Below are 25,487 nucleotides of genomic sequence, written 5' to 3'. Positions count from 1 at the left end.
TGAACTGCATCCAAAACCTGTTGAATTCATCTTGACTGATTATATTGGGAGCTTAAACAATTAGCTCAGTTGCAGGCACCTCTCATTGTAGACATTTGAGATTAGAATAGTGAATTCAGTTCTGTGCTGGATCTAGTACTAAATGCAAAGTTTAGAAGAAAGAAGATCAAACTAATTTTCTAGTTTAAATAGCAACCACTGTTCTCTTTAGTGGGACTCAGGCTCTCAGCTGATCAGAAAAAAAACCCCAAGTATTGAAAATTTCAATCTTGTTAACTATAGGAAAAATATACTTTTATGTGAATAGAATCTGATAATGATTTTTATTTTAGAAAAAATTTGTGAGTTTAGGATTTACTGTGAAGATGAGGAGAGTTCACATTGTAAATTGCTATGAACTGTATTTTCATCTTGGGTTTAGCATTTTGAAGCCCTGGCTAATCGAGCTGCAGCAAATGGTCACGTTATTGACATATATGCATGTGCATTGGATCAGACTGGTCTACTGGAGATGAAGTGTTGTCCCAACTACACTGGGTATGTTTGTGTTTTAGTAGTATATGAAGATGCAGTTTAAAATTGTTTAACAGGGAGCACTTGCAAAGAATGTTCTATTTAAAAAAACCCCATAAATTTACCGATAAACTGTGATGGTTACATTTGTACCGTAATTTTGGAGTATCTTGGCCTCTGGCAGATTTGTCACCACAATTTTGGGTTCAATAGGAAGTGGTTTTGCTGTTTTCTTCTAATGTGATCTTTTTGAGGCTTGAATAACATGGATATCTTTTAATCAGACAATTTATCAGATACACTGTTTCTGTTTTTCTGTGTGTATCTGTGTAAGTGGCAGGTTTCAGTAAAGATAAGGACCTGTCCTTGTTTTTCATGTTCTTCAGAGAGGTACAAAGCCCTCTGTTATTCTTTCTGTCTTGTTTATGCCATTCTTTTATATACTGTTGTTTATAGGTTCAGCTAGTGGTTTAGATGACTATCAGGTGCAGGTCTTGAGTTCCAGGCCTGCTTGGCCATGCTAATCCCTGCTTCTCTTTGGAGCTGTGTGTATAGCCTTAACTTGGGAGCTTTCACTGTTCAGGATATTTATGTTTAAATTTGATTTTACCTGCATATTTGACACCTGTTCCTTTTCTGCATCAAACTCAAGTTTTGTTTTTGTTTATACTGTTCTGCTCTTTCTCTCTGCTTCTGTGACTCACCCTGTTTCTGTAGCCTTAATGTATAGTTTGTTTATTTCTCCTATAGCTCTTCTGTTTTGGTTTTGGTTACATCTTGTATACAGGGAGCAATTTCTGATTCTATCCATGTCTATTTTCTTCTGTTTTTGAGTATCCACCTGGAAACTTCTTTTGGGTATAATGTTTGAACTGTTGACATATTTTACTAAAAGGTTTCAATTAATGTTTTTTGATGACTGAAAATAATATCTCCCATTACTATTTTCTAAAGGCAGGATTTGATATTTCATGACAGATGGCATCTATTGCAGTTACATCCACAGAATGCTGCTATCATGCTTCTTGAGCATAGATTTAATCCTGAAATAATGAATGAACTACACAAAATATTATAGTTTGGAATAATAAATATTAGAAGTAAACTGACTTTGTGTGACAGGAACTTGAGACATCCTTAGTGTTGAAAGTCCAGGATAGTATTTTCCCAGTGAAAAATTTTTTACATAATATAATGACCTTAAGATGCATAGGGCAAGAAGCTCATTTAAAACTTTCATCCTTAATATTGTAGCAAAATTCTTTAGCCTATTTTAAGAAGGTAAAAATATGTCTCACAGTGAATTGTCTTTAGTTTTAGTCTTTAATAAAAATGAATTATATAAGTGATCTATTTTCACTCATGGGTTTTGTTTGTTTATTTTGTTCTCTAGAGGCTACATGGTAATGGGAGACTCTTTCAATACGTCATTATTCAAGCAAACTTTTCAGAGAGTATTCACTAAAGATATGCAAGGGCAATTTAAAATGGGATTTGGTGGCACATTAGAAATAAAGGTAAGCATACAAAAATGCAGTCTGTTAGTGAAACAATGGAATAGGATGGTTACAAACTGCAATCTTTGCCCTTTTAAGGAATTTTTAGGAACATGCTGAACAGATGTACTGAGTTTGGCCTGTACATAGCTGTACATAGTCCTGTCTATCTTTCTGCATTTCTAGGATTCTGTAAATGTGAGTTAGGTATAATGGTAGTTCCTTCTCACCTTGCATTCAGTGACAGCTAAAAGAGAGACTAAAGCAAAAGAAATGTTTCCATTAGAAACTCAAAGTGCTGTGATCTTAGATTTTGGTATCAGTGGTTTCTTGGTTTTAGGTAGGTCAGTTTCTGTATATGGTCCAGGACAAATTTTCTTTCAGTTTCCATCTTTATCAGAATCCATTCTGTAATTTTAACAATGTTGTATTTTGCCTCCACCATTGTGAGAAGCTTAGAGCTAAATATGCTGTAGGTACAGGCACTGCCCTCCTTGAGGTTTCTTGACAAATACTAAAATCCCATATTGTAGAAGAATATGAGATTATTTTCATTTTTGGGGAAATTCTGTTTAAATTTTTACTACTAGGACAAATAGTTGAACCCTCTTTTTTTGGTATACATGTTCATGTGAATTTTGTTGAAAGATCCTGGAAAATGTAAACAGGGAGCCCCAGTTCTAGAGGAATTTACAGATCACTTCAAAGAGGAAAGTGACATTGGAAGAATGTAAATAACTGGATTTTGTTTTTAGCTAAATATGTTTGAGACCTAAATTCCTTATCAGGTGTGTGTAGACTTACCTTACTAGTCTTCAGTCTTAACCTTACCTTTGAATATTTTACTTCTTTCATTAGAAAGGAAACATTACCCTGTATACTTTATAGGCTCCTTTATTTATAAATCATTATAATTATAAATTGTAAAGTAGCTTTTCTCCAAGTTATAATTTATGTTCATGCTGTTAAAATATCCTAATTAGTATAGCAAACAAACATAATTAAATGTAGAAACTGAGCACATGAAAAGTGTTTCCAAATGTATTAAGCATTATTATAACCTTTCCTAAAGATATCAGTAACATAATATGCATTGAAGTTTTAATTATCTTGTGATAAAATGAGACTGAATTCCTTAGTGTGGCATGTTAACGTATATTTTTATTTGAAATATGCAGACTTCAAGAGAAGTAAAGATTTCTGGAGCAATTGGACCCTGTGTCTCTCTCAACTCTAAGGGACCTTGTGTCTCAGAAAATGTAAGTAAGCTTCGCTGAAAATGAAGGTAATATTCTACAAAGGAATAATAAGATTTCTGGATTTGAAGAGAGGCTGAAACTTACATAAATGGAACAAAATGTTCACTTTGTACCAATTTTAAATTAAATACATGCAAACTCACATTCATTACTAGGTCAGGTTCAATTGTATTAGACCTTGCAGATCCCTTGTTATTTATTGTACTAAGACACTTGTTTAGATTTGTCTACTTGTTTACATTGTTTAGATTTGGTTGCTTTGAAATTATTATACAAAAGTTAGATGATGATATAGCAGAAAGCAAGTAGAAGTGAGTTAGCATGCTTTGTTGTTAAAATCAGAGCTGTGTCCTTTTATCCAAAGTGAACCATAAAAATACATCTTTTAGAAAGAATTGACAGAACACGAGGACACAAGACTTTGGAAACATCCCTCTTATCTGAACTCTGTCTCCCCATTTCTGCAGATGTTTCACCAAATGCACATTTAATTAATTGATTGAAAGATCCAGCTATTGCAGGCTTCTGAAGTAATACCTTTAAAATTATATTAGACTTAAATCATCATCTATTTTCTTATCAGATAATATTAATCTTTTATTGGTAATTTCTATTACCAATAAAAAACATTTCCTGTAAGTGACCAAAATATCTTACATTTGAAAAGTCTCACTTTTGTTCCCAACTATCTGCATAACAGAGCACTTCCGAATATGAAAATGCTCACAAATGGTCTGTTCTTATCAAACACTTTTATTCTGTGAATTTTCCTTGTATTTATTTCACATCTTTGTGAATATAAAAATTTCAATATAACCAGCATTTTTTTTTCTTGGTGATCTGGTAGAGATTTTTCTCATTTCATTGCCTGGAGGAATTGCATATATTGCAATAAAAGTTAAAATCCCCAAAAATAAATTAGGATTTTATCTTATTATTTAAGCTACATATCTGTTTCATAGGCGGTAATAGGAAATGCAGTAGTGAGATTGTCTGTTTTGTAGTTATATCATGATTCATTTATATTCTAAACCCCTTTTTGTTGAAATTATCTGAATTAAAATTTGAATGTGAATGAGTGTACATGCAGCTCATTTGAGTGGTAACTGGACAGTTCTTTTAGTCATAATGCTTTCAAGTGAATATAGGCACAGTGACAATATTGCCAGTGTAGTTTTCCTTAAATGTTCTATTTGCTTTCACTGTGTCCATTATGGATGATGGATTAATTTAATTGATTTTGCTGGATATTTATGTTGCTTTGATGCAAAAAGGGAATTGTCAGTTGAAATACACTGCTATCTGTGTACAGTTACCTTGTTAGTTACTAGAGACTGTGTAACTAAATAAAAACATAGTGTGTAAGCTGCAACTTAGTTTTACCGATGCACCTTAGAAGAATCATTCCACTTCTATGTGCTTTTTGTTCTGCTTAAGCAGTCTGGTACTTTTTCTTGTTTCTAACTTGCTTTTTCAGTCTTTTTCTAATGCCAGTTCCTGATCTTTATACTGCATTCTTTAATGTACTAATTATTAAAAACAACATCTCTTTTTTTATTATTTTATTTTATTTTGTTATTCCTACATCCAGCACTGCAGTTGCTTTGCAGGCATGTTTGTCTGAGAAGGTGACAGAGTGAGCAGGGAGAAAGCTTGTGAGAGTAATTGTAAACAGTTACTAATAATGGTATATATATATAATACTGATAAAAGTATTACAAAATCTTTCTGCAGGAGATTGGAACAGGAGGCACTTGTCAGTGGAAGATTTGTGGTCTTAATCCTACTACAACACTTGCACTGTACTTTGAGGTGGTAAACCAGGTAATAAATATTTGTCTACTAAACACAGTAATCTTACTTTATATAACTGTCAAAGCTTGCATTTTTTAGTGTGATTCCCCCTAAGCTCAGTAGCAGGGATAAAAATGGTGTTGACATTTTGTGTTGTCAAAGTTTAGAGGTGGACACTAACTGCTTAATATGGGCTAATCTTCTTGTATGTGATAATGAACACTAAAGAACTCTGCAGATTTTGGTTAGAGTTCATAATCTCTAACTCGAATTTTTTCTTTCATTGTGTTACTTTTTCAATATATTTTAATTGCATTCCATGAAAATGCTGTAATCTGTATATTTATAAGTGGTTTTCATTATTTCTCTGACATTTTAGTTACAAGGTAATTACTACATAGTGTTACATTTTAATTTATTGCTCAGTATTTGCAAGGAAAGATTGGTTTCACTGAAATGCATGAAGGGCAAATAGTCTGGTTCCCTGTTTCCCTGAGGGTTTACTAGAAAAGAGAATCAAAATATGAGGAGCAAGTGTGGCACTCATTCTCATACCATTTCTTATTCCAAGTAGCAGCTCAGGAACTGAGCTGGCTGTAGTTTCTATATATTTAATATACTGTATTTCATAGTTTGTTATCTATGCAAAGGTTTGAAAACTTGAACTTACATTAGCCAGGTTTTGATTTTACTTCTTGTATATATATGTTTGGCCCATTTTATTAGTAGCTCTAAAACCAGCCTAATTATTGTGTGTAATAGTTGATTTCAGCTCTCTTTCTCTTTTGAATTGCTTATATAGCGTGTAAGCCTGTATTTTCACTGAGCGGAGTTTTGAAATTTTCAGTTTACACCTGGATTCCAATCTTTGTTTTGATGGCACTATTGGAGAACCATTGATCAACATTTTGGACTAGTATAAATTTTCTTATCCTGTAATTCCAGTGAATCATATGTATTCAAATATAATGTAGTGAAACCAGGAATTGTAAGGCCCTTGGAAAATGTCTCTTTAAGGGCATGTGTAAGGAGAGGACATTGATGGCTGTAAGGATATCTGGTGAAGCCAGCAACTGCTTCGAACATCATCCCTTAACAATCTTCAAGTTGATTATCTATGTTTAGTAAAGGTACTCAACATAACAAAAGCATCAGACAATGCATTAATATAACTTGGGCTGCCTATTGCAAAGAATGTTACGATTTTCTAGTAATTAGTTATATGTTTTCAAATTATACTGTAAAATCTTGAGATTCTCTTTCATTTTTTTCCTTCTGTACTTAGCACAATGCTCCCATTCCTCAAGGAGGACGTGGTGCAATCCAGTTTGTGACTCAGTACCAGCATTCCAGTGGGCAGAGACGTATCAGAGTGACCACAGTTGCCAGAAAGTATGTTTTACTTTCATGAATAATTTTTGAAAACCAGGGTGTATATATGTAGATATATATATCCCTTTTACTTCGTAGATTTTGTAAGCAGTCTCTTGTTTCAGACAGTATCCTCTCTTGTTCTGGGGACTGTTTTTTCTCTGAGAGGTTACAGTGGCTGTATAATGTTATTGTAGGAAATAATTTCTCTGACGAAAGCCAAGTGATTTTAGACAAAAGAGAAGCTTTGAGTGAAATTCTGTGGCCTAAACTCAGGATATGTTGGAGTTAGGGAATGGTAAAAATCACTTCATAAATTAACTTGAGAATGCTAACTGCAGTTCAGAGGGATGTAAATTCACATGTATAACCTTTACTTGCTGTTTCCTTGATTCAATATACTTCACAATTTCAGGAAATGATGTTAAATATTTTGATGACATTTTTTAATGTCCAGTGACATTTATTTTTTCTAAGCTGAAGGAGATCATTGCTTGGTTAATTTGATGGAAAATTCAGTTTATTAAAAAAAGCATTGCCCTAACTGTTGAAAAGACTGTGTTGTTAACTTATTTAGTTGTATTAGTAGAATCCTGGTGACTGATGAAAGGTCTAATTAATAGTTTACTCTGAAAATTAAAAAGAACTGGCAAAGTGCAGGAGAAAATTGCTTAGGTGGGAATGTGTGGTTAGATTCATGGATGGTGTTTTCTGTAACAACCTTTCATCATTAATTTTTAAAAAAATATGATAGCTGTTCTATTTGTGATGTTATATTTTATTTCACTGGTTGCATGGCATCTGTACAAATAAGGAACATTTCTAAAGAATGGTGAACTGGGAGGCTGCTCATTTAATCTGCCGTTCAGCTTTCTTTGCCTTAATTTTGAAAGATTATTTTGAGGTTGGATTTTTTCCTTTCACTGTGATGCAAATCCTTCTATTTTTGTTTTGCAGCTGGGCAGATGCACAGACCCAGATTCAAAACATTGCTGCATCTTTTGACCAGGAAGCTGCTGCAATTCTCATGGCTAGATTGGCAGTGTACAGGGCAGAGACAGAGGAGGGCCCTGATGTTCTGAGGTGGCTGGACAGACAGCTTATCCGACTGGTAAAATGAGTTGTACTGAAAGAGTCAGATGGGTTTCTTGAATGCAGACACATAAGTGACTACTGTTCAGTGATAGTTCATTTCTTGTGTTTATTGTAAAGGAAACTGAAACCTTAATTTCCACGTGAGATTATACAGAAATAACTAAGATCATCTATTTCAAATTAAAAAAAGAGCAAGTATGTTTTCAGTTGATTTATTAATGTTTCTGCAGCACATGATAATTGCTAGGAATTAAGAAAAATTTTAATATGTGATTAGCAGAAATCAAAGTTTTCTCTAGTTTCTGCTGTCTCTTATTGTAGATAAGATATTGTAGAGTAAATATTTTTAGCAGAAAAAAAAATGAGGCAAAGTATCTAGAAAACCATATGGATTTTTTTTTATTTTCAAAAGTTCAATTTTCTGTTTGGTTTTTTAAACTATATTTTATTTTTTTTTAGTAAGTAATTACTTATCAATAATTTAATTCTAAAAAATTTCTTCTGGGCTGTTTAATTTTCTAAGTCTGCTCAGTGATTTTAGAAGGGGGAACAACCAACAAACAAAGTTTGTAAAGCCTCATATGCAAGAAAATCACTGCTTGTTAAAAAGAGAGCGTGTGTCAGTGTTTGCTAGGTTTCTGTTTGTTTACAAAGTTGCAAGCAGCACAAGTCATGTGCCTGTTAAAACCACACTTACAGTAATGGCATGACCGTGCAAGTATATTTCTTAATATAGATTTTTCTTTCTCATTTACTTCAGTGTCAGAAATTTGGAGAATATCACAAGGATGATCCAAGCTCTTTCAGATTTTCGGAAACATTTTCACTTTATCCACAGGTGAGTTTGTATACCGGAAAGTTTGTCTATAGGGATAGAAGAGATTGCTCAGTGAAGAAAGAGTTCGTGTAGCACGGAGTACAATAAGGCATATCAGGATGAACAGAACCCCAGCCCCCAACTACTGTCTGGCATGTGACATTAGGAAAATCACTTCTGTTGTCTGTGCTACTTTGTCCCCTTTTGTCCTCTGCCCTGACAGTTAAATATCTAACTATGGATATTTTTTGTTTCTCCTACAATGAAATCCTTATCTCACCTGAATTTGTAGTTCATATAATGACACTTTTTAAAGGGCTGTTCTAATGAAGAAATTCAGAAAATATATGAAAATAAATGGGTTTGCTTTATTGTTTCTGTCCCATATGATTTATGATACTGACCAGAAAAGAGACACTACTCTGTGAAGTGAACTTGACCTTGACTGTATTAAACTTTGAATAGTTTATATGATAATAATCCATTCTGATAAATTTCTCCCTTCTGATAGCTCCAGACACTTCACTTTTGGACTCTTCGTATGCTTCCATGATATTTCTGTTTCAGTTACCTATTAATCTGTCTGTAGGCATTAAGTGTTATGTAGAGATTGAATCAGCATGTGGAGAATTGTTTCAGCAATGAAAGCATATGCTTTTACTAGCAAAGTTTGACTTTGCTGTGGTTAATGTTTCTTTTTCTGTTCACATGCTATAGCTTAGTTGTAGAACAGCAACCTCCCTCATAGAAACAGTAAAACGTACAGAAAGTAAGGATTTCAAAGCTGTTTTGTAGGTTTACCCATTCTGATACCTCTCTTACTGTCATGAGAGTGTGTAAAAACTGGCAAAGGTGCATATAAAAATTCAAAATTGTAACGGAGTACCGGGAGTTGGAATTCAGTTTTGTTGTGGCATTGATCTCATGTAGTTTGTGGAAAATATTTTTCTCCTTGTACAACTATCCTTTTTATCAGTCGAAGTTCAAAACACTGGTTCTTGTTTTGCAGTTCATGTTTCACTTGAGAAGATCTCCTTTCTTACAAGTTTTTAACAACAGTCCAGATGAGAGCTCCTATTATCGTCATCATTTTATGCGTCAAGATCTAACCCAGTCACTTATCATGGTTCAGCCAATTCTTTATGCCTACTCTTTCAATGGACCTCCAGAGGTATCAGTAAATTAACTCCATAGTGGGTTAAAAGGTGCTTTGTTGAGAAAGAGGTGATGGCTGTCTTCACTGTTACATGTTATAAAATGTATTGGTTTAAAATTTATTGTATGAGAAAGAACATTCATTTAATTTGAGAGCTATGGACAAGGCATATCTCAGAATTCTGATGTAGCAGTCTTATGAAGAAGTCACTTTGTAAAGAGGCTATGTTTTAAACTTAAGGATGGTACTTTTTTTGTGTTAGTTTTTGAGAGCTTTTATTGGTTTTGTGGAGCCAGAATGTAAACATAAATGGAAATGTTTTTATTTAAAAATGTACTTTCACTGTTGCCTGAAAGAAAAGTTGAGCTTTTTTTTTTTTTAATGTACAGATTTTCTTCTATTTTACTGCCTTAATCCAAAGCTTCTAATTTTAATATGGTTCCCATTATGTGTAGATTTAGTACAGAACCTTCCAGCTGACCTTGTCACGGCACATTCTGTATAAACCTAAAATAAAAAGCTGGTCTTCCAAGAAGGTTCTGAAAGAAGTGCAAGACAATTCTTTGTGTCAGCAGATAACAAAAGTAGTCTGTTACATAAAAGCGAGTGAGGCAAAGAAAAGAGAGTGAGAGGCAGTGAAAACAAACATAGTAGTCAAGGATCTTGGCAGGTTGGATTTCTAACCTTTTTTAGGATTGTTTTTTTTTAGACTATTCATGAGGATATAAAAAAAAAGACTTTTAGAAGTGAAGTTTAAATGAAAGTAATAAGATAGGTGGTGAAGAACAGCTTGCAATTGTAATATCACTCTCCCATGTATGGAAACCATGTAGTTCCATTGGTGATTGAAGGACAAATATGATTAAACAAGAGCTGGTGTGTTAGTGTAGAATGAATAATATTTTTTTCTTGATACTTGGAGTAGTTAATATTTTTGTTAGTTTAGTAATACTGATTCAGTTAAATCATATAGCACCCATACAGTGTCACTACCCTTAAAAATGTGACTTAAAACCTTTAATATTACATTAGATTTCAGAAATCAAGAGTATTTACTATATACAGTATTGGAGTATATATATGCACAATAATAATATGCTGTAAGAACAAGACTTAAAAAAACCCCCAAACAACCTCCAAACCCCAAATCTTACACCTGAATAACTGCTAAGTCCTTATACATTGAAATACAATTCAAATTAATGGCATTGTATGGGTAAATACAGAGGTACATGAAAGACTAGTAAAGTGCATAATAATGAAAGTGGTTTCAGCTCTTGAATACATTTTTTATTACTTTCATGAAGTTTTAGATACAGAATCAGGCAGGATAACTTCAGAATGAAATTGTGTGGGTTGTAGATGTGTAACATGAAAAGGAGCAAATACAGAGCTTTAGTAAGTGATTGAAAAAGTTCCTAAGATTCAGTTACTGATGAAAAAATCTGGCAATGCCATCTGATTGCTCAAATCTGCATCAGTTGATAATTTTAAAATTTATTTTTAAATCTTAGCCTGTTCTTCTGGACAGCAGCAGCATTTTACCAGATCGCATTCTCCTTATGGACACCTTTTTCCAAATACTTATTTATCATGGAGAGGTAAGAGTTGTCATTTTTTACATAAATACTCTTTCTCTGTAGTAGTGCTACATTATGGAAATCACTGGGAGTGAGGCTCCAGTTCTCATGCACCTCAGTGCTTGACCCTCTCATCTGTATGGCTGACATCAGAGTCCTAGTTTGTGTTTGTAGTTTGGTAGTTTAACATGTCTGTATGCAGATACCTGACATGACTTGACCTTTTGGTCCTATTTCTTATGACAAGTTTGAGATAAATTAGCTTCAATACGCAGAGTAATTTTTTTAATCAATATTTTCCCTACTTTAGAGAGTATTATACCCTGCCTCCCCCTCCTCCCCACTTTTCACTCATTTATTTTAGATCTATAAATTGGTTCTTCAGAGATTGTTAGTCAGAACACCAAGTTTTATAGTTACCCTTCATCTGGAGGAATGGAACTGCTGCTGGAAATTTGGTAGATAGACATCCCTTAGTAATAAAATTAAAGTGCTTGTGACTTGGTACCACTCTCCCTCCCTGGAGGAATTGAGCTGCTGCTTTTTACTACTTTGCAACTGTAAATGGTTCATAGCTGAGAATTTGGAAATACTGTTCTGGGTCATGTCCTTGTAGCTGCACTGATAAAACTAAACATCAACACTCCTTAAGTAGCAGAATGTAATCTCATTTTTGTAAGGTGCTATCAGTAAGCAGCAGTGGTGGGCTGCTCCCTGAGGGAAGGAGAACAGGGAGCTGTGCATCCCTGTGAGGCAGGCAGGGTCTTGTCATTGAGGACCTGTCCCCACTGTACCTGAGCAAGGCTAGTGGAGCAGCTGTAGGCCGTAGCCAGACTCAGCCTTGAGCCCAGATCACCAGACAAGTTGATGGGGATGAGGCAGCTCCAAGTTCTGGCCACGAAGTCAAGTCCTTGAGTGGGGGTCCAGATCAGTAGGTGCAGGGCCAGGTACAGGCACGTAGCTCAGACAGGAGCCAGGAATGAGACCCTCAGTTTAAAAGCAGCTGCCAAGCAGAGGAGGGAGGAGCCCCTGCTTGAGGGTCCCTGCAGGTCTTTCCTAACAATTGCCTGTATCAGTGAGCTGACCTTGAGCAGCCAGCTTTGATCCTAGAGGGTGGGGAGGTTGTGCTACAGACTCTGAAAGATATCAGTATAAGTACTTTTTTCTTATATGTCAAACATGCACATCAAAGAAGTGTAAATAATATCTTTGACCTCCTCCAAACAAAATATTTGGCATGTAAAACATGACAAAAAAAGAGGAAATACAAATGGACCACAAATCGTTAACAGTTTGAAAAAACCCATCTAGCAGCATGTTATTTGCACATCTTGGCTTTTAAAAATTAACTTGCGTACTATAGGGCAGAAAGGGATGAGTAATAGAAAAGAGGTTAGCAATGGCACATTCTCTTCTGAAAAGACCTGGGGGTCCTTGAAGAAAGTTTGGTGAATAAGTTCTAAGCTTCTTTCTTTCCCCTGTCCCCAGACCATAGCGCAGTGGCGGAAGTCGGGGTACCAAGATATGCCTGAATATGAAAATTTCCACCACTTACTACAAGCTCCAGTAGATGATGCCCAAGAAATTCTCCATTCCAGATTTCCAATGCCCAGATACATTGATACAGAGCATGGAGGAAGCCAGGTATGGTGAAATGTATATTATATAATTTTGGAAATCATGTGTTAATAATGTTGTGAGATATTTTTGGCAGTAAAAATGCATTTCTCTGCTAAAATATACATAAATTGCAAATCAATGTTTTGAATCTTAAAGCTTTTACATAGCAAGATATTTAATAGTAGCTTTCCCCCTAATTTATGAATCCTGCTATTTAGTATTATTTTAATCTTACTGACTTGGATTGATTCTTTGTGTAAGGTGCATAGGGCAGAAAAGACAGTACTTGTCTGGATCTCTGAACCAATACCAGAATTGCTATTTGTGTTATTTTTTTAAAACTTACTAATTAATGTCTTGTTGATATTCACACTTGCTTTGTTAGTGCTTGAAAAAGACAAAAGCTTACTTTCAGCTGCATCAAAGAGTTCTTAGCAGTTCTTTGTTATAGCTGTGGAATCAGCAAATGGCATTATTTACAGAGGTGTTGTTTGCAGTGTCTGTATCTCCAGATAATAGAAATGACGTATTTCATATATATGTAGCTTTTTTCTGAGTGCAGCAAAATTCTGTTTGAGAAGATCAATTTATTGTCTCTGTTTTATTTTTTTAAAGGCTCGTTTCCTGCTTTCAAAAGTAAATCCCTCTCAGACTCATAACAATATGTATGCGTGGGGACAGGTGAGTATGAATCTGTTGATGAACTTTGTACACATGATTTTTTCCCCCCCCCCATTTCAGAAGGCAAGTGGCACACTACACACATATAAGTAATACTGCAGTTTTTGAAGCTGAAAAAGAAATGCAGGTTTGGTCTGATGTGACCAAAATTACCAAAAGTTAAAAAAATGGGCTTAATTTGTTCTGACAGATATGGTACAGTTTACTATTTTAAGCTTCTATTAGGCTGCTTTCATGTCTAGCCTGCTTTCTTAGTGTTGTCTTAAGACTATGGGCTTGATGTTTGCCTGACAAAGCCTCTCCAAGGACTTTCCCTGAAACAGTTTTGCGAAGTCAAAACCAGATATTTTATTGAGATAACAGATATAAAGATTTGGAATAGTCACTGATAAGTGCACTAACTGCCTTAGTACTGAATATTCTGAGGCTAGACAATGATTCATTGAGCTAAGTTTACCATTTGCAATTCATTAAGCTTGACTTCACCAGTAATTAAGTTTAGTTTCATTGTGCTAAGTAGCAGAGATGCAGATCTTACTAGAGTGTTCCTGCTTTGGCGGGAGAGAGGAGCAAACCCATCAGCCTATCTGTAAGGTAGAATCATATCCTTGTCCACACCGTGGTGGACTTAACATACCAATTTTATACCTGCTGTAGTAAAATAGGATTGGTTCCCTGTTGCTGCATTGAAAGGTGTAAGTAGGGCAGTCACTTTATCAGTTTCATATTAGTGGGTGTGTTTTTCATATATAAATGAGTGATAATGAGGGCTTAGGCAGCTTTGGTCAGGCTGAACTGCCTTGTGGATGAAAATGTGCGTATATTGCTCAAGGGCAGAACAGAACTGTAACACTTCAGTATCACTTCTTCCACCTGGCTGAACCATTAGTAAGGCTGCTTGACCTTCGCTTGGTGGCCTCCTCTTCAAGTCAGTATGTTGCAGCCTTGTATTGTTATATTCTTGTCCACCTGTATCACAGAGCTTTAGATCTCATCCCTATAAATACCTTAAAAATACTGGAAATGAGAGTGCTTTCCACACAAAGTCTAGGGGACTTTTTTGCAATAGGGGAAATAAGTTTTGAAGGTAGTTATAAGCAAGAACTGGAAAATACACCAGAGCCAGTGTACTGATGTTTTCCAGAATTTCTGTGATCTGGCTGACAAGGAATCAGTTTTCAAATCTTGTCTTGAGAAAGGAAGTTATGTTCAGACATTAAACATTCTGTAGCAGCTTGTATTCTTGAATGTTGCATCTCTGTTCCATGTTCTCCTTCCACATTCAGCTTCTATAGCAAGTACTATATTCTATGTACTATCATCTTGTGCAAATGTAATGGCATCAGACATTTGAAGCTACATATTAACTGCGCTCTTAGAGTGTCTAAATGGTGTACAGTGTTGAAGTCATGATGAGAAAGCTCTGTAGCAATTTTATGGCTGTCATCTTTGTCAAGTAAGTTTTATTGGGCTACATTTTCATAAGGATGAATTGGTTCTAATGAAGCTTCTGGCAGTGAACAGCACTGAGGTGAGAGTGAAAATACATAAAAACTCTGTACTGAGTCAGGTCCAGCAAAGTTTGAACACAAATCCCAAATTCTTTTGCTTCCAAAGTTGGTAATCTAACCAGCAGTTCATTAGTGCTTCTCTTCATCATGTTTCCCCTCAACATACAGACAAATGCTGTAGTTCGGAAGGTCTTATTTTTAATTTAAACATTACCTGGAATTTTTTGATGTTTCCACATTTCCAGCAGTACAGGACAACTGTTTTCTGTTTGTTTAATTAAAAAACAGATGAAGCTGTATTCCAAATGTAAATACAAAAAATTCTTAAACTGATCTGTAAGACAATATTTCATGCTGGACAGGTGAGACTGATACATCTTGCTGTGAATTCAGTTCTAGGGTAACATAAGAAATGGTGTATTAACCTCCCCAGGAACACTGCAGTGTGTGTACTCAGGATAATATGCTCTTGTATTTGCAGTTTTTTTGTGAAAAAAGTTGAATCAAGTACTAATTATGAAATGAGAAATGTTATGTCTGGGAGAAATTTAAATCTGATTTGCATCTTGCTCTTTTTTTCCTCATGACCTTCCTGGATTGTTTCCTGTTTTATTTTGTGCACAGCTGCAGGTCCACATTGACCTGAAGAGGGCACCCACACACCACTGAAAACATGTTTCAGGAGGTGATGAATTGCCTAGTTTGGTTTTCAGTATTTTAAGTAAAGATTTTCTTTAAACTTTAGCAGGCAGGTGCCTTAACAGTATAGAAAGCATTTTCAGAAAATAAGGATAAACTTTTTGTGTGTGTCTGTTATGTGGTTGGTGTTTGAAGATGCAGTTGAGATTTTCAAAAAGGACCTGTGACTGCTGATTGGCAGCTGCTGAACATGAGCCAGGGTGTCATGGCTGTCATCTGTCACCTGTGGCCCAGGTGGCCAAGAAGGCCAGTAGCACTCTGGTCTGGATCAAGAATATTGTGTCCAGCAGGACCAGGGAAGGCACTGTCCTCCTGTACTCAGCACTGGTGAGGCCACACCTCGAGTCCTGTGTAGAGTTTTGGGCCCCTCATTGCAAGGAGGACACTGAGGTGCTGGAGTGTGTCCAGGAAAGGGAAGTGGAGCTGGTGAGGGCTTTGGAGCACAAGTGAGGAGTGGGTGGGGGTGCTTAGTCTGGAGAAGAGGAGGCTCAGGGGAGACCTTATCACTCTCTACAACTGCCTGGAAGGAGCCAGGTAGGAGCTGGTCTCTTATCACAAGTGAGAAGCAATGGGAAAAGAAAAAATGGCCTCAAGATGCCAGAGGACATTTAGATTGGAGGTTAGGAAAGATTTCTTCATAGGAAGGGTTGTTAAGCATTGGAATGGGCTGTCCAGAGAAATGGTAGAGTCACCATTCCTGGGGGTATTTAAGAAAGTGTAGATGTGACACTTTGGGACATGGTTTAGCAGTGTGTTTGGCAATACTGGGTTAATGACTGGGCTCAATGATCTTAGAGATATTTTATATAGTATGCCAACCCTGAGAGTGGCTGTGTATTACAGTGATCCAAGAAATCTTGCTGCACTTGGATTTGTCCCTTGATTGTTAACTGAGGACTGTTTCTGGCTAGCTCTCAGAAAACAGCACCAGCTCTGAGCATCCTCATTAGGGCTTTTATGTCTGTGTTTTGGAAGACTTTACAAGAGTTCCAACAGCTCCAGGTTTGATTTGGAACTATGGATGCTTAGTACCTTTGAAAAGGTTGAATTGTTGAGATGTATAGGAATTCTTTCTGCATCTGTAAATGGAAATAGTGGTAGACTGGTCTCAAAAGACTTAATGTAATATTTGCAGAGTTGCCAACTGCTGGTTTATTTTGACTGTAAATTTGTTCAAAATTAGTAATTAAAACATGGCCATTTTGAACTTACTGAATTTGTGCTGAGGTCAAAAAGTAAATTGCAAAGATCCACCCAAAAGGTTTTTACAGATCTTTCGTGATTGCTTGTGACTTTGAGATGTTTTTGGTCTTTCTCCGAAGTGGTACAGAGCTGCAGGAGAGAATAGGCCCACCTCTCTTTGGGAAAGCAGGGTGACCTTCACTTGGTGTCAAATCAGACTCTTAGGGGATTTGTTTCCTCCTTTCAGCATTTTTGACATATCTGAGCTTCACTGACAGATACTGACTTGTTGTTTGCACCATTTGCATATTACTGTTTCTCTCCTTTTTGCTCTACTGAGGTAGGAATGATGCAGGAACTGTGTTGTGAAAATTTTATTTACATTTAAATGTTTGTAAGTTAATATTTGGCAGCTGTCAAAAACTCTGGAATTTTGTATGGGTGACATAAAGATCTTGCTATACATCAAGTCATTGCTGTATGTGTTAATGTGGAAGAGAATGTAGTTGTGGTTTATGCTTGAATTCATGTAAATGTATGAAAATTTATGTAAATGTACAGTCTGCTGGGTTTTTTGTCAGAGAATTTCAGCAATGATACGCTTCTAAGATCTTGCTAAATTTATAAAATGTTTATTCAATGGAACATATTGTGTCTTAAGATGCTTTTTCTTCACAATGTGTATAATCAGTGCTCCTTTTTTCCCTGATTTCATAGGAGTCTGGAGCACCCATTCTTACTGATGATGTCAGCTTACAAGTATTTATGGATCATCTGAAGAAACTCGCTGTCTCTAGTGCTGCCTGAAATTCTGCAGTGCATTGAAGACACAGACAAGCTGCAGCCATATTTCAGTTTTCTTCTCATTTACCCTTTTCCATGTCTCTCTTGACAGAATGCTCTGATATGCACAAGCTGCCTGACTAGATGTAAAACAATGTTTTCAAAGAAAAGCTTTGTTATCAGCAAATGTTTTAATGTGAACTGCAGTTCATAAAAATTATAGGTAATAGATTAAGTTATAAGCAGAGGAAAAAGAACAGTAATTTTGATTATTGTGATACTATAATTACTTTGAGATCATTTGCAATAACTTTGAGATGTGATTTCAGTTTCTTGTTTAAATGGTTAGAGTTGATTATGCTTGGCAGTACAAAGGCCCATTGAACAATAAAGGAAATCTTTGGTGATGTCTGGATTTCCAGAGTGCCATGTGATTACTTTTGTTCACTCAATTTGAGCCTGAAGTGAGCAAAGCAACAACAAAAAGCACATAAGAATAGTATTAACTCAGTCTTTTGATTTAGGCCAATGAACTTCTATTTCCTGCAGAAATATTACTGTTCATGAATGGTTTATTTTAGCGGTCTTTAATTTCAAGGATTTCTTCCCATTTACCCTATTTGATTCTTTGGGAACAGAGATTTTCTTTATTTCAACAAAAAGAATTTGAACTAAAAACATATAAAATCCGCTGTTGCACAAAATTTTAATCCACATGTATTTTGACCAAAGTATGTGATACCAAACACAGTAACAGGTGAATATACTCAAAAGTTAACACTCAGCTTGAGCTAAGAAGAAATTCTGCACTACCAAAATGAAAAGCCTTGATTTTTGTCTTGGTAAGTGTTGTTAAAAATAAAATTTACCTTTTTTATTATTGCCTTATTATGTCACTACACTAATGCATGACACTGCACATCTGCTTTTTGTTTCTGCATACTTTTTGTTATGAATTCAACAGGCTATAGGTTTTGTTGAAACAGTATTACATAGAATATGATGTAATTAATTTGATACTTAGTTCATACTTGATTTTTTGTGGGGTGGATGAATTAGGAGGCTTTCCCATTTACTTGTTGAAGTTTACACATGAAACAGATGTTTACATAGGTAATATAACATTTTGACAAGCAAAGATGTGAAGTGTGGTAGTGGGCAATAAAAAAATGTGCCAAGTCTAAAGGAGTAGAGAGTTCATAGGAAATTAATTTGTTTATTGGTGTGATAAACATGAGGGTGGTTTTTCTGTTTTCTGTAAATTCTTAAAAACCTTATTAAATCTTTTGCTCTCCATTTCTTTGATCTAAATGAGATGAACTTTTTGCCTCAGTACAAATAAAATACATGTTTTTCTCTCACTTTTTGTATTTATTGCACTGGTTTCTGTCAGTTCTTGAAATGAAGAGTGCAAATAAAGGTAATAGTGATAAAATTTAGAATAACTTTGCTTTCTTTGTTCGTGCAATAATTGGTAGAAAACTAATTTGACTTCCAGAGGTACTGAATGGTTTATGCTAGTGGCAATTTAGAAGATAATTCAGTAGTCTTTTTGACTTTCTTTTGTTTTAGTTAATAAATGGCTTAAATTTTTTTGTAACACTAAATATGTTCAGTTTATCTGCTAGTTAGGTACTGTTTGCCTAATAAATCAGTTCACCAAGTCATGATAATGAATGGGTTTTTTTTGTGCTTTCCTTCCTACCCTTTAACCAGCTTTCACCTTTTAATAGTTTTTTTAAAATCCATTTTCTTAGCAACATTAGCTTATCAAGTATTTAACATTGTCAAAGACTTTATGGAAATTCAAGTATGTCTGATGTATCGCCTTTTTTCTTCTGCTTATTCACCTCTTCCAGAGACTCTGTGGTTACTGAGGCAGGATTTTCCTTCCTAAGAAGCATGCCAATTCTTTCCAAAATGTTCATAGCTATCTACAGGCTCATAAATCTTATTACAGGCCCTACAATTTTTCCAGGGATTGAGATCAGGCTCATCAGTCTGTAACTTGCAGGATTCCCTCAACACCCTTTTTTGTGGATGAGAGTGCCATGGGCAGTGGTCTGTGGCACAGTGACTGTCTGTAATGGTAGTTGCAAGTGTTCACTGGCACAGCTGCCCTTCCGTGTCTCACTTCCTATAGAGCTCCTTGGAGAAGGGCGTCCGGTCCTGCTAACTTACAACATGTCCTTCATCTACTTAATCTAATATTACCTCTTGCATACCTCTTGCATGGTGGCATAGGTCAGGTGAACTACAGTAGGGGAAGGAAGCCATTTGTTCACTGAGAATTGATCAACATTTAAATAATGTGTTTGTAGGGTTGCGCTGTGGGAGAAAGCGGTTTAAAAAAGATAAATTGCTACAATTTGAAGTCATTGCTAGTGTCTATTACTGGGTTTCTTGGTAAATAGTTTCTACCAATCTGCAATATCCATGACACTCAAAGCAGATCGATTTATGATTGCTTTTATAATTTTATTTTGGCTGGAAACAGATTGGAAATCAGAGGAAGAGTTGGTCAAATGTTTTTGAAAGAACGACTTGGAAGACCTAACCTGCAGAACAAGGGGAAAAAACAGTTGCTGATTGCTCTGTTAAGGACTGACAAGTTAAAGACTGATAATCATCCACGGCAAGTCAGAGGTAGGGGAACAAGCAGCCAGGTGGTTCTTTCTTCATGTTGTTAGGCAGCAGGCTGTGAGTTTCAGAGCAGTGCAAGATCTGTTCTTGATCTGAAGTTCTTCACTGGACGTGTATAAAACTTAAGCATTGCCATCTGGGAAACACATTTATCTCAGAGAGCAACTTGGGAGATTCTGAAGTTAAAGTTTTGCCAGGATCATAAAATCAGATGGAGCTCAGAGCAATGTAACAGCTGTTCCTGTTCTTTGATATTCTTATGTCTGGTGTTAGGACATATAGAAAAGCACATTGTGATTGACAGTGCTTACATAGTGCCTGGTCTATAGGGTGCTTAGTTCTAGCCTGCTGTCTTGTTCTCTGCACACCTCTACAGGCTGTGCATACTACACAACCATCTAAATTTTTTTTCTCTTTCCAGTGCCTTAAGTCCTGAACTTGAGTCCATTTATTATATATATATGCCATTCATGTGTTTAGATCAGCCCACAACTCAAGGTGTTCCTATTGTCAGTGTCTCAAAGATTAGGTAAAAATTTTCTGGACCTTGGAAGTGTAAGACCTACCCTTCATTCAGGAAAAGAAATGGTGGTTTTTTTGAAACAAGCAGTTTTGAGCAATAGAGGCCATCATCTAGAATGTGGATGATAATTTAATATGTATAAAAACCTTTAAACTCTGAAGTATTTCTGGCTGGACTTCAAAACCAGAATTGTTGCCATCCACATAGATATTTAAATATGCTGGAAAGAAGGTCAGAACATCCTTGACAGTGGTCTGTTCTTTCACTGGTAAGACATCAAACCTCAGCTGTTGGTTTCTTGCTGACTGAGTTGTTGTGATAAATGCCCTGGCTTGGCCTCTTGACTGCTCTGGCTTCACAGGACAGGAGCTGGTGTAGTCAATATGCTAAGAACCTTTGGAAATACTTTGCAGTAACTTAATCTGTTACAATACAGCTTCAGGTTTTTGGTGGTTTTTTTTGTTTTTTTTTTTTTTTTTTTTTGAGAGCCTAGGATTGGGTAATTTTAGCTACTCTCAGTTTCATATTTTCTGGTTGTCTTAATACCAACTGTTAATAATTTGCTTTCCTCTTCCTGAGGAAAAAGTACTGGATTGTTAACTGTCAACTGTCTTCTTGTGCTTGGATGGGATAATGCCCAGGTTTAGACATAGATTTAACAAGCTCAACCAAAAGTTGAAGTTAAGTTGCTTAAAGGCATCTAGATTTGCCTAGAAACACAAATCCTGTCAAATTCCTGGAACTTCACATCTTGGTAGGAACTGTGACACCAATGAGTGGCCCTATGGCTGCCATCAACGTTAGGAAAATTGCAATTCTCAATGTTCCCTCTTTTCCTTGGTTAAATAGAATAGTTGGTGAACAGTGATGAGGAGCCTATCCCATTCAACCAAATTGAGGCAAATTACCATATTACCTCCTGTCAGATTGTGAAGCACAATAGAGTTGAGCTCAGTTTAGCTTTTGGCATTTTGTGTTCATAAAAAAGTTAAATGTTACATGAAAGCCAACAAGCCTGAACAGAACAGATGGAAAAATTAATGAAGCTGTTGCTCTGCTCTGAATTTAATCTAAAATATTGTTTAAAATAGCAGATTGTTCCTAATAGTGTAAGCTTTTGTCTGAAGAAAGAACTGTGATGCTAAAAGATAAACAATTAAATCAATGTCCATAAATGGATTTTAGAAAAAATTAAGTAAAATAATCCCTGCACACTTTAACAAGGGAGGCTGTCTTCAATTCCTATAGATTGTCCATTCTGTATGTCTTTCCATCCTTTTCTATGATTGCCTGGAGGTATCCAGCTGTGTTGTACACTTGCCATGAAGCAGGGTAAGACTTTGCTTGCTGGCTCATGTGTGTGGAACAAGCAGTAGGCTGTTCTTTGGCTTTCTTGGGGAGAAATATGTAAGTTATGATCTGCAGTCAGCTTAATGCATTGGAACTATGCCCATTTAGGAAATGTTTCTGTGGCTAGAGAATGGCCAAAAACTAATATACCAATATACCTTATGAGAAAAAGAACCTGTGTCTCACAAAGTCCAGGCATGACAGCCCTGCCATAGTCTCTCTTTCTGAATACTGGGAATGGACAACCACTCAAAGGATTTATCACTTTCAAAGCGTGTGTATAAATTACCTAATCAGGATAACTGGGAACTATAATGATTGTTGAAGTGGGGTCAAAATAAAACTGGGACAGCCTCTGAACTCCCTGAACATGCACTTCCTTCCTGGGTTAGAACTCACCTCTTTGTGGTTACCAACCTTTCAGCCTCAGGAGATGTACAGTGACTCATGTACTAGAGTTCATGGTCTACAGATAGCATATGGAACTGCATTGCTTTTATAGGGTTATTAGTAAAAGTTTAGCAAGGGAGCATAGCCATGTGTGAAAAATTGAAGCTAGGCAGAAATTCAGAAAAGCTTAGGTGCTAGATTGGTATGAAGTAGCCATTGCATTTAATAATTACCAAAGAAGAGGATTTTATGGCTTTTGCATTCAACTGTGAGCTCTTTTTCAGCTGCATACCATGAGCTGGTGTGGATTTTGCTGTTTTCTGTAGCAGCACAGACAGGTTTGAGCCTTGGCTCTGAATTGTTATGAACATTTTAAGACGCTAGCCTGTGTGACCTGAAGCAAATGCTTCCATGGGAGACAACTGGTTTTATCCTTTTTTATTGTGTTTCTTCATTTCTAGATATGTCAGCATAACAGGATAGCTTGAATTACTAATTGAAACATGAACAGTTTACACTGAGTTATCCTAATCTGCAGACATGTCACACCTGGCTAATGAAGTAGTTTTATAAGGAGTTTATAGCACTGCTGGTCTTGATTCATCCTTGAGTGTTAGCCCTGTTTTTTAAAAGGACTTGAATTTTTCTAGAAAACTCACAGGAAGTTTATATGTGGGCAAAATACTACTTGCTGAGTTTTTCTGGCATGCCATGAAACAGCTGAAAGAGCAGTGAATGACTCTCAGATCTCTTCTTGCTACCACAGTTGCTGTCTGCATGGAGGCTCAGCTGCTGACAAACTCGTTTGTCCAAGAGCAGATGTGAGAGACAAACCACAAGAGGAGGTACTAACAGCTGGCCAAGCTGGCTCTCAAGGGCCAGGCTGGGGCTATTGATGTGGCTCATGGTTTCAGGCAATGCTGCCAGCCTAGTTAGGATCAAAATGTGACCCTCCCACACAAGTTGCTGTGATGTTTCCTTCCACTCGGGCTTTACACACTGCATTGAGGGGGAAAACAGCCCAGATGTGGTGTGAATAGTGCTTGAGCATGAGGGGATATAATGTCTCATTTCAGATTTGCTCCCACTCACCCCCTAGAGGGGAGGTAAATGGAGATGAAACCCTTTAAATCATGGCATTGAACCAGACAATGGAACTGTTATTTCTTTTTCAATGGAACTGTTCTTTCTGCTTTTTTGGCTCTGTAAAAGCTGAAAATGAGAAAGCTAACTTACTGCAGAACTTTGAAGAATGTATATTTTGCCATTTATAAACTGAGGGCTTTGCAGAACATCCAGTGTTTTCTCACTGGAGAGCAGGTGGGTCTGAAAAGAGAAATTTCCATCAGCTAAGTCCCCGCAGCCATACTTGTGTAATAGGCTTTGCTCAGGCAGAGTCTATGTTTTGCTGTTTCCTCTGTGAAATGTCCTCTGAGATGTCAGCCACAAAGATATTTTAACATCTACTGAAAAACTAACTTTTCTCACAAAAATGTAAGATAAAATTTGCTCTGGGATATGGCAGAACAAGCAGCTGAGATTGAAAGCATGTGATAGTGTCTGAGATTCTCTGTAATAGCAAAGAATTTTAAGTGAAATGTCCAGGTGATGGAACAAGTTAGCCATGTGAAATGCAGTACCTTGGAGGTCCCTGCCAATCTAACCAGAGCAGAAAAATCCTTGCTATGTTCCAATCAGGAGGCTAATTTAATGTGAAATGCTAGCAAGACACCCTGGAGCTTTCATTTGATTATGAGCACCAGTTTGGCATCCTAGAGCAAGCAGTTGTTAGTGGCTGTTTCCAAGGAAGGCAAAAAGGCCCCAGAAGCACAGCTGTGCCTTGGATGGGTGGTGGAGCAGACTACTGCAGCCCTTGCAGAATAAGTTATACAGTATGTTCATGGAAGAAAGATGTTCTGTTTTCTGATATTTGGCCCATCAAAAGCAAATTGAGTCAAGTACACTGTGATTGCTATTTTTATAATTCAGCTGACTACAATAAAATAGATGGTTATGGTGAAATTTAGTGCATAAATGTTTTGCTGTTACTTCCTGTCCTTTGTGCATACCTGAAATTGATTTACTTTGTACTTATGAGATGTGTTAGTCACATGTTGACAGGATACTTTTGATCACAGGTGCACAAACTGATGGCTGCAGATTCCAGATCAAAGTGATTGACTTACTAACCTCACATCCTCTTTCTGGCTAAGGGATATGAAAGAATTTTCCTTAAGAAAGGGATAATACAACCCTGACAGATAACTGTAGTAATTGGATGGATTTGGTAATTACATGTGAACTGCTGCAGGATAGAGTGTCCTTTTACTGTATGTGCTACTTTTCACAGAATCACAGGAAGGTGAAGATTGGAAAGGACCTTCTTGTCCAGCCTGTTCAAGCATGTCCACCTCCAGCTGATTACCCAGGATCTTCTGTAGAAGGCTTTTTTTGACTTGAAAAGGAGTTGAAAATTTACAAATTTAGAGACAAGTCCTTGCACAGGCTCCTGTTACCCAGCATAATTGCAGCCCAAATGGAAATTGTCCCATAAACTGCAGGAGGAGGACCAAAAGCTCTCTGCTTCCTATGCTCATTTTACATAACATTTTGCCATGTTGCAAAACTACATGTATAAACACACAGGGAGTATTTTTTGAGAGATTATTTTAACTAAAAAGATAACATGTGGCTTAATCCACCTCAATAAGTAGACTGAAAGCAGATTAAACCAAAACTTAAATTGTTCCCTATGTGTGAGTATCTGAAATACATGAAGGGACAGGTCTGCAGAGTGGGCCAGTTGCATCTGTATGAAAAATTATACTTTGTCCTAGTTAAGTAATGTATATAAATAAGTCTGGATTTATTTTTTGAGTTGCTATATTTGGTAATGAATGATATAATGCCATTCAAAGCAGAACTTGAAATAACTTGGAATTAAGTTGAACAGAATAAATAGGGCATCTGTTTTAGTTAGATTTCTGCAACTTCTTAATCTTAGATGCAACCATTTCATTTGCT

At 36.3% G+C, this 25,487-nt stretch overlaps 1 protein-coding gene across 2 annotated transcripts in view; it reads left to right on the top strand.

Annotated features, from left to right (window-relative positions):
• SEC23A (SEC23 homolog A, COPII coat complex component) overlaps nucleotides 1–19,007 on the top strand; it is a 28,815-nt gene extending 9,808 nt beyond the window's left edge. For both annotated transcript variants that reach the window (XM_058849077.1, XM_058849087.1), the window contains exons 9-20: nucleotides 422–537; nucleotides 1,907–2,030; nucleotides 3,188–3,268; nucleotides 5,003–5,092; nucleotides 6,348–6,454; nucleotides 7,391–7,544; nucleotides 8,289–8,366; nucleotides 9,355–9,516; nucleotides 11,016–11,102; nucleotides 12,570–12,725; nucleotides 13,317–13,382; nucleotides 17,492–19,007. In XM_058849077.1, the coding sequence (XP_058705060.1) occupies nucleotides 422–537; nucleotides 1,907–2,030; nucleotides 3,188–3,268; nucleotides 5,003–5,092; nucleotides 6,348–6,454; nucleotides 7,391–7,544; nucleotides 8,289–8,366; nucleotides 9,355–9,516; nucleotides 11,016–11,102; nucleotides 12,570–12,725; nucleotides 13,317–13,382; nucleotides 17,492–17,581 (1,311 nt within the window). In that variant the 3' untranslated portion in view covers nucleotides 17,582–19,007. The remainder of the gene's footprint in view (nucleotides 1–421; nucleotides 538–1,906; nucleotides 2,031–3,187; nucleotides 3,269–5,002; nucleotides 5,093–6,347; nucleotides 6,455–7,390; nucleotides 7,545–8,288; nucleotides 8,367–9,354; nucleotides 9,517–11,015; nucleotides 11,103–12,569; nucleotides 12,726–13,316; nucleotides 13,383–17,491) is intronic.
• The last annotated feature ends 6,480 nt before the right edge of the window (nucleotides 19,008–25,487 follow it).

Source organism: Poecile atricapillus, chromosome 1 (genome assembly GCF_030490865.1).
Source record: "Poecile atricapillus isolate bPoeAtr1 chromosome 1, bPoeAtr1.hap1, whole genome shotgun sequence".
Classification (NCBI taxonomy): domain Eukaryota; kingdom Metazoa; phylum Chordata; class Aves; order Passeriformes; family Paridae; genus Poecile; species Poecile atricapillus.
This window is presented reverse-complemented; position numbering and strand designations above follow the sequence as displayed.